Below are 9,671 nucleotides of genomic sequence, written 5' to 3' on the forward strand. Positions count from 1 at the left end.
TCGAGCTTATATGTCCATATTAGCTAATGGCTGCAGGATTGGGCATTGGGTTGAAATATCACTTTTGTCTGAGGCCATAAAAAACTTACAAGCCAAAAATTTTAAACAAAAAAAGCTACATGCTGTAAATACATAGATGATAATTAATGGTAAGATTTTACACAAACAGCCAAATCCCTGGAGAATAACTCTGGTCCTGAGGCCTCACAGAGTGTACAGATCACCTGGGATGATCCCACAGGGAGGTAGGTTTCCACCAGCTCAAATAATTGTTTCTCTCTACAGATTGATCAGTAACAATCTTAATTGTTGTGTTCATTTCTTATTTGAGTGTCAGGAGCAATTTTGATCTTTTTCACGATGAAAAGTACCAGAGACTATTGTATGGTGTTACTTTTCCAGCAGCAAGGAAGACGATTGTAATGTTATCAGTATTTAACTTTAAAGTTTAAATCTGTTACTGGATACTTTGTATATAGTTGTCATTTGCAAATTTTTCCAAATTAGATGCTCTAAAAATTAGGGATGCTGAAAAGCTGGACTGCAAAGTTTTGTATTTTGCTCAGATTTTCATGAAGTACAAATGCTATTCCAGTCAAAGAAGGAATATAGTTTTGTGGTAGTGTGGACATCAGAAACCACCAAATAGTGGAGGGGGCGAGGGCAAAAATTCTGATTATATGAGATTTCATTTTGATTTCTTAATCTTTGAGACAAAAAACTCCAGATTAAAAGCCTACAAAGTCAAAAACCATACTAATGAAGTGGGACATGTGAGACATATAACTACATGGAATTCTTGTGATGCATTCTTTTACATTATGCATCAAATTTTGTGGACACATTTGAAATGCAGTTGAAACCCTGGTTCACACCGTCTCAACACCAAAGCTTTCACCTCTTTGGACAAGTGTTGGGGATTAGTCCTTTTGCTGTATTTACAATCAAATTGAATATCCTGACATCCTTATCCTGTCATTTTTGACTAGTGTAGGAAGATTTAAACTTTAACCAATATGCCAAACATTTTATCAACAATTCTAAATTGATTTAATGTTTGAAGATATTTGTGCATGCTGATTATAGAAACACATGCGTTTGATTGATGTACTCAAGAGACCTAAATTCAATACGATACAATACAATAGAGGGAGTTAGGACATAAATTGCAATCTAGTAAATCTTAGCAGGATTATTTTGTGTTCAAAACATTGAATTGTCATCCAGGTGAAGTCACATCCATGTGTGATAAACCCACCCCGTGCAATCAAGAGGCTGGAGATGTAAATCCATTTTAATCATTAAAGGAAATAAGTTTGACGGAGGTATCTCACTTCCCCCTAAAATTCTGTAGTAAAGGTGACTCAGTTGAAGGTGTAATCTAATTTTAAATAAATGTGATTTTGAGGAAAAGTATGAGAGTCTGAAGAAGAAATAAATACCAGGTAAGCAGATGTGCTGTCAATTTTTACCAGCATTTGGTAGAATACTGTAATTATCTGGGTTGTAAGCTGCACCAGTATACAAGTAGCAGATCAAGTTAATGTCCTAAACAATATTTCTTCTGTGGAAAGATGTAATGTCCTCATAGTCATTTGCAGTGAGTACTCTATGTATTTTAACATAATAATACCAATACTAATGCATGTAGATAGCTGTACACTTGAATGACCTGCCGTTTAACCCTTTTAGACTGGAACCTATCTTGGCGACTTTGCCTTAATCAGGATTGAATTTTAATTCTAATGCACATCTTAAGTTTGACACAGCCATGCTTTGGTTTTAGTCATAAATACTTTTCTTCTGAGCTTTCATTGCCATTTGTGGTTAGAAAGTGCAGTAGTTTCAGTTACATCATTGCCTAACAGCTACAGGGACTCATTGCATTTCTAGTTGGCTAAAACAACACAATTGCTATTCTTTCATATTTGATTTTTGATTAGTTAGTATATTTTGACCTTTGATCAGCGACAGCATCTGGAAATAAACAAGCCTTCCTCAGAAAATTGAGTGGTTACATGATGGTACAACACATACTATCCTGTGAACATATATTGCCTAGAATGTAGCCAGTACGTACCTAATGACTGGTCATCATTACAACATCTAGCTGTAAACTTTCACACCCATTGTATAATTATAATCCCCTACACTCGTCTCAGCAACACCCAGGTTGAAACACAGCCCATACTTTATCCCCAATACCCAGGTGATATTCTACACCAACAGGGTATTTTAAGTAACACAGCTCTTGAGGCATACTGTACTTAATCTTCTAATATCAGCTACCATCTTATTTTATTTTCTTGATAAGGAACAATTTCAGTAAACAGTTGCTCTGCATAGAATAATAGCTATACTGTTTATCAGACTGGAAGAGGAGAAACTAGCGCACAAGCTGGAGAGAGCCTGTAGTCCGACACAGGACCCTGCCCTACCTCCAGGCTACCTTGATGCTGAGTTCTCTGAAGTAGAGGAGGAGGAGGAAGAACAACCAGTGCCACACCTACCTCACTATGTAAAATTCTATTTAAAAAAATATTGCTTTAACTCAAGCTCTGGCTGTAAAGATCTTAGTCTGTCTTCTGAATGTTGACAATAGCCTTAAATCTTTTAATGATCATACTTCAACGTCCATATTTGATTGGATGTTTCCGCTTGTGTTTCACAAAAATTTATATAAATGATTGATATTTATAATATGCCAGCTGATCTGGTATGATTTTTTGTTAGTTTGTACTGATGAATGACGGAAGAATGTGAATGACTTATTGTGACTGCTATCTTGTAGGGTAAGAAGTCAGATCGGCAACCTGAAGATGAGCGGATAAAGACACCTGAAGCTCCAACACTGGGTAAGTGTTACCTTAGTTTCAACTGACAAATGAATAGCTGAATAAAAAAATTCATTGAAGAGAAGGAGATCATTGGAATGATGGATTCTGAGATATTGTTATTGTTCATTTTTGCTGTTGAAATAGTTAATATATGTATTTATAAATCAATGTTTAAAATCGTTTGCTCTTTGGAAATGTTCAATTTCATCAAAATTAAATTCACTGAGAACATTGTAGAGTAAATCTGACATTATAAGATAATGCTAGATATTGAAGTGAGTTTCAAGAATTACGTGATAAAAAAGGCAAAAATGAAGTTACGATTTCAGTTTTAGTCAGCCATGCATTATTGTGCATGAGTTTATTTTCAGAATTAGAAACTACAAAATGAATCTAGGAGGTTTAGTGACGAATTAAGTTGTCTCTTCATATCAAGCCCTTCTTTTTCCGAATGAATCAGACCATGTACACAAATAACTCTGGTGCTTCTTGTCTTGTATTCTATATGAATTGGGTTCTGCCAGCTTTTCCAAGACCAAGACATTCCACTAAAGGAGATACCTCAGAGCCAATGGTTGCCATAAGTGATACTGAAGAGAAGACCAAGGGGGAGACAACTCGACCTACACCAGTGTTCTTATTGTCTGGAGTATCACAAGAGGTAAATCCCTCTCTCACAGCTGTACTGCTGATGTATGGGGACACAGGTGGTTCCCTGCTGGTAATACTAGAAGGGCCTATATTATTTGTTATTCAGAGTGTAGCTTATTCAGTACAGTGGTCACCTTATCTTGCAATATTCTCTATGTAGGTACCTCTCTGGATGATTGAGTGTGAGTTATAGAAATAGATCTTGAGTTTTATCAGAATTTTCTCGCAAACATAAAACAGTGCACTAACATTAAAATATGTTTAATTTAACCCATGATTAATATCATAACATTTCCAGGAATATGCACTCACACCAACCCCCACTTATGCAGAAATTCTGAAAACTGATGATATTCAGTGAGTTACTTTAGACAGGTATGGTTGTCCCCCTCAAACTGCACTTGCTGAATATTCATCAGTGAAGCCTTGGTCCTGATCAGTGCCTGGCGTTCAGGTTCAGCTGACCCACTTATGTGAAAGCTACCCAGGTCTCCCTCCTCACTTTGTATAGAGTAATATCCTTTTGTTTGCTGTGGCTGGCTTTGTTTTGGCGTATACAATGTATCTTCACTACAGAGCTGTCTACAATTATCTCTGAATTATTGAGTTTCACAGAGTGGTATTTGTTTGTATTTCCTACCATATCCAGTCCTGACCTGATACTATACTGTTGATAAGTATGTGTAGTCAGTCAATCAAGATAAAGAAGCTCTCTCTCTGAATAAATTGCTGTTTTATTGCATGTTATTTATATATTAGTTTCTGAATGGTATATAACACTAATTCCTACTTTTACCTACAAAGATTATTTGTTTCAATATTGTTCAGGAGAAGGATCACTATGGAGCCTTGGTGGAACAGCTAGGAGGACAGATGCTGGATGGTCAAATGTACAATTCTGCCTGTACCCATCTGGTCATAGGTAAGATTGTCAACTGTGCTAACCTCACTATAGGTAATATTGTCACCTGTGGTTACCTTTTCACTAAGGTAAGATTGTGCTTACCTCACTATCGATAAGATTGTTACCTGTGCAAACCTCTCTATAGGTAAGATTGTTACCTGTGCTAACCTCTCTATAGGTAAGATTGTCACCTGTGATTACCTCACTATAAATAAGATTGTCACCTGTGATTACCTCACTATAGATAAGATTGTCACCTGTGATTACCTCACTATAGATAAGATTGTCACCTGTGATTACCTCACTATAGATAAGATTGTCACCTGTGATTACCTCCCTATAAATAAGATTGTCACCTGTGTTTACCTCACTATAGATAAGATTGTCGCCTGTGATTACCTCACTATAGGTAATATTGTCACCTGTGATTACCTCACTATAGATAAGATTGTCACTTGTGATTACCTCACTATAGATAAGATTGTCACCTGTGATTACCTCACTATAGATAAGATTGTCACCTGTGATTACCTCACTATAAATAAGATTGTCGCCTGTGATTACCTCACTATAGATAAGATTGTCACCTGTGATTACCTCACTATAGATAAGATTGTCACCTCTGCTTACCTCCCTATAAATAAGATTGTCACCTGTGATTACCTCACTATAGATAAGATTGTCGCCTGTGATTACCTCGCTATGGATAAGATTGTCACCTGTGCTTACCTTGCTGTAGGTTAAATTTTGCGCGTGCTTACAGCAACTTTAAATTGATTTATACTCATTAATGTAGGTCTGCCATCCCGTAATGAGAAGTTCCTTGCTAGTGTTGCATCAGGAAAATGGGTTCTTCATAAGTCATACTTTGAAGCCTGTCGACAAGAAGGCAGGTTTGTTGCGGTAAGTTTGACAGATGGTAGGTTTTACGTATGCTTTAATGGTCTTTTCAAATAACTGCTTTGATACATCTGTCAAAATAAATTGATACTGTGAGCGCTACGGCACAGGAATAACATACATGTTATATCTTTGCAGCAAACATAAAAACAATTCTTGCTGTACAGTAATTGGTGTTGAAGTAACTAGAGCGAAGCCATTGTCATAGTTAGTATTGTTATTCAACAAACAATAGATTTTATTTTCTGAAGGAAGAAAACTCGTCGCAAACTTATAAGTTGTTTTACCGATGCAGGGCATGTTGGTACATTTATTATGATTCTGTGTATGCATCTCAATTAACAGGAGGCATTGTATGAGTGGGGAGGAGAGGGGACTTCTCGACTTGCCAGTAGTAAGAACCAGGTCGTAGTAAAGCTTGCTGCTGCAGCACACTCATGGAGGGTTTCTGTGGAAGAGGAGCGCAAGGTGAAGTACAAAATTTGTGTACAGATGAATATAGTAACTTTATCATTGATCTCAACACCTCAATTTGTAAAGGCCGACTTCTAGGACAAGGTTTCTCTGCTACGAGCAAACAGTGATGTATCTGTCTAAACGTGGGGCAAAAACCTTCATTCCCTTCCACCACTCCAATTTTTTTATTTCATCAAACAGGCATTAAAGTTTCGTGATAAATACCACATGTTAGCAAATGTTGTACAAGTCATTATCACATATAACATCTTTGTTATAAGTTCATTATATCTGACAGAGGTCCAATACCTGCCAAGGAGCATTCAGTGGCTGGAAAGTCCTTTTGTGTTCTGACCCAAACAAAGAGGCGAGTTTCCGCAGGTTACTGGCTGCTGGAGGTGCTACAGTCCTCAATAACAAGTAGGTAAACTAAAATAAATGAGATGAGGATAGTAATATCTTCATTGTACCAGTGTAAAAGTTCAAAATGGCCAGTGTTGTGTAACATGGTCGAAACAGTCAAAGAGGCATAGGATTATTCTTTGATAAACTTACACACCTTTGATGTGGAAAATCTCACAGGTACAGCTCAAATTTCACATTTTCAGAATTTCTATGCTAAAGTAAAATCAAAAAGACAATTTTAAAATGTGTTAGATTTTTCCTGTACTGAATTTCCAAACATTTCTGGGTATATATGTGTGACCTGGTGTCAGTCAGAAATTAAAAAAAACTAGCAATAGTCTGCCAGTTAGTTTTGAACAGACTTGGCTTGTCCCCTCAAACCGCATATGTAAAATATCAATTGTGCCAGTATAGATTCCAATTTGTGTCTGTCTGTTGTTTTTCTTGCATCTTCAGTCTGTCAAGTATTTAAGTTGCTGAGATAAAAAAACAGGCTGATAAAAAGTCCCTTTTATTTCTTGATAAGTTTTACCTCCTGTATTCATGTATACTTTGTATTCTGTTGATTTGTAAAATGAGGAAATGTCTGATTTTGTTAATAGTGAAGTGTTGATTAATTATTGTGTTTCAGACCACCTTTCTCTCGGACAGTCGCTGCCACACATGCCTTTATTGAACTGGCAAAATATCAAATGTCACAGGTCAGTAGAATTTACCAAATACATTTGCAAATAAGTCTTCAGAAGAAAGTGGGTTCCCACCTCCCGAATTTATATGTAATCATTTACTTTGTATTTTGAAAAATTTATCCAATGTTTCTCAGAAGAGTTGACCATTGGCTGTGGCACAACTCGAGGGACGTTATTTTTAGGTCATCTGACCGAAGGGTCTGATGACCTATTGCGATCGCCTTTCATCCACTGTCGTCTGTCGTAAACATTTTCAACTTCTTCTCAAGTTCTACATGTATTTTATTTTATATTTTATGTCAGATGACCATTAAGGCCCATGGGCCTCTTGTTTGATATAGTTGAGATATCAACCCGATAACTTGGAATCAAAAGAGAAAGACAGTAAGGATACAAAAATTTCCCTATTGGTCTTGCCCCATCAAAGAGGTTAAGTGACTAAGCTTTAATTTGGGAATATTTGAAATACCCAAACTATAGGCACGTATACCATTGCTGGGCTTTAAAATCCAGATGAGCAACACAGGCCCGATGAGCATCTTGTTTTCTGCTGATTTGATGACAAAAGCATTATTGCAATACATGTCTACTGTTTGCTATTTTCTGCTGATAAGGATCAGTAACTGATAATTTTCTCATGTCTGGTCACAGGAAGACCTGGAGGTACTGCTCAGTGCCAATGTAATGTGTTTGCGCCCTGACTTCATAGCTGCACATCTGACGGACAGTCCCCCACCACGCCCTGAAGACTTCTGTCCTCAAGAAGTGGCTGCACTTGTTGTAAGGTATGTACAATGCTTGTTACTGTATAATCCACTAAAATTGTCATCCAGAGAAAGAGTGAGGCCATATAGGTGAAATATAGCAAATTCTTTAAAATTCTTGTCCTCCTGTAGGAATGATAGGATTTTATCCTAATTTGTTGTGAATCATGTTTAGAAGAAAAGGAAGCATTTTCATATAAACAGTGTGGTGCCACCTAATAGGAGAAATAGAGGAGATTCTTTAAAATCCTACTCTTTCTCTAAGAATGGTTGGATTTTGCCCAAAATTGGTCAGAAGCATCTTTGGGTAATGGAAAATCGATTTTATATAAATGATGGATCAAGGCCCCCTGGAGCAGGAGGGGCAGGGAATCAAAGGAGAATCAATCTAGGGCGGGAGGGGAGGAACTGAATAAGGGATATGTTTTATATCTTTGTAGATTCTCATCTTATAACCATGTAAAGCATTGCTGGACATAATAACATAAATACAATCTTGATGTAAGAACTGGCTCTGGAGTCTGGTTCTACTCCTCTGGACTTAATTTCTGGGTTATACCTTTGAAACAGATCTCCACCCTATAACCATATATAGCAATGATGGGCATCAAGAGATTAACACAATTATGATGTAAGAATTGGTTCTGGGGTCTGGCCCTACTTCAAGGGACTCTTGGTACTTTCTTTGAAACGATTGAAATCTCGACCCCTAAACCATAAACAGTAATACTGGGCATCAAGGGATAAACACATTAGTGATGTAAGAACAGGCCTTGTCTGTGGCCCCACCCTTTGGACTTCATTTCTGTGTTATGTCCTTGAAACTATTGAAATACCCACCCCACAACCATATATAGAATTGCTTGGCATCAAGAGGGAAATTATTTCTGGGTCATATTTTTGACATAGTTGAGATACTAATCTGAGTACAATGTAAATCCTTCTGAGCATCAAAAGAGAAAAAAAGTAATGATATAAGAATTTCCCCATTGGTCTTTTTCCATCAAAGAAGTTAAGCGACTGAGCTTTAATTTGGAAATATTTGAAATACCTAACCTATAGGCATGTGTGAGGCACTATATAGGCCCTATGGGACTCTTGTTCCTTGTTAATCTACAACAACTTCTGCCCCCCAAAAGTGCTTTTAAATCAATATAGAAACAATTGTACTAAAATCAATAACTTCCTGTAGCCTTTTTTATATATCACATTGCTTCAAATAGATTGTGGTTGGTGTTTGTGTAATAGTTTTATTGCATTTTTTTCAGTCTGAAAGGAGAGGCAAGTGGAAGAAAAAGACTGACATCATCCTCATCCAGCGAGTCTAGAAGTAGACGAACTAAACATCATTGACAGTGGCTGTGTGTAGGAAAATATTGTCACAGCACAAAAGTTTGAAAACTTATGACTTCTGTGATGGTTGATCATTTGTGTGTCATGCTAGCCAACCTTTAAATTGTGGGTGACCAGAGCTATGGATACCTGGAAAAGTTATCATTAACGTCATCTGTAACCAGAAATTTTTTTATCTGTGTACATAGGAGCTGTGTATTTATTTTTACAACTCAGTAACTATGACAGTATGTCATACCAGTCTAACACAATGGAATGCCAAAATGATAGACAAATCAATTCACTGGCAGCTATTTACAGTGATGTGCCTTTCTCTGTTGTGTTCAATGTGGACTTCCAAAACAGATATCTCAGATGTTTATCATGATACATGTTTTTTAACAATAAAACAATATTGATATATATATGTATAAAGCCTATACATAATAAATATTGATGTTAAGAATACATGGTCCTTGTTGGGATAATAAACTAGGAACCACTCTTCATGTCTGATTAAGACTAGGAGGAGATGGAATTCTTGATAATTCAGCTAAATAGAGGATATTCTAGAGTGTCTTCAGCAGTAACAAATACATGTACATTTTTCAAAAGTGTCTGATATTTTAGTGTTGTGCACTCATGAAAATTATATGAAATGTTATACACACAAGTGAAATAATTTGTTATTACTTAAGACACTATAAGATATTCTATTTATTACATTTTTACA

General features: G+C 36.6%; 1 protein-coding gene across 2 annotated transcripts in view; it reads left to right on the forward strand.

Annotated features, from left to right (window-relative positions):
* The window catches only part of LOC132557576 (DNA topoisomerase 2-binding protein 1-like), a 36,560-nt gene extending 27,154 nt beyond the window's left edge, over positions 1-9,406 (forward strand). For both annotated transcript variants that reach the window (XM_060222075.1, XM_060222077.1), the window contains exons 34-44: positions 170-245; positions 2,371-2,518; positions 2,792-2,855; positions 3,362-3,498; positions 4,317-4,410; positions 5,189-5,295; positions 5,638-5,760; positions 6,047-6,168; positions 6,785-6,854; positions 7,494-7,627; positions 8,875-9,406. In XM_060222075.1, the coding sequence (XP_060078058.1) occupies positions 170-245; positions 2,371-2,518; positions 2,792-2,855; positions 3,362-3,498; positions 4,317-4,410; positions 5,189-5,295; positions 5,638-5,760; positions 6,047-6,168; positions 6,785-6,854; positions 7,494-7,627; positions 8,875-8,959 (1,160 nt within the window). In that variant the 3' untranslated portion in view covers positions 8,960-9,406. The remainder of the gene's footprint in view (positions 1-169; positions 246-2,370; positions 2,519-2,791; positions 2,856-3,361; positions 3,499-4,316; positions 4,411-5,188; positions 5,296-5,637; positions 5,761-6,046; positions 6,169-6,784; positions 6,855-7,493; positions 7,628-8,874) is intronic.
* Positions 9,407-9,671: the final 265 nt, after the last annotated feature.

This window comes from Ylistrum balloti, unplaced genomic scaffold (assembly GCF_031769215.1).
Source record: "Ylistrum balloti isolate Yb309-2 unplaced genomic scaffold, AGI_CSIRO_Ybal_v1 Utg370700, whole genome shotgun sequence".
Taxonomy (NCBI): Eukaryota; Metazoa; Mollusca; class Bivalvia; order Pectinida; family Pectinidae; genus Ylistrum; species Ylistrum balloti.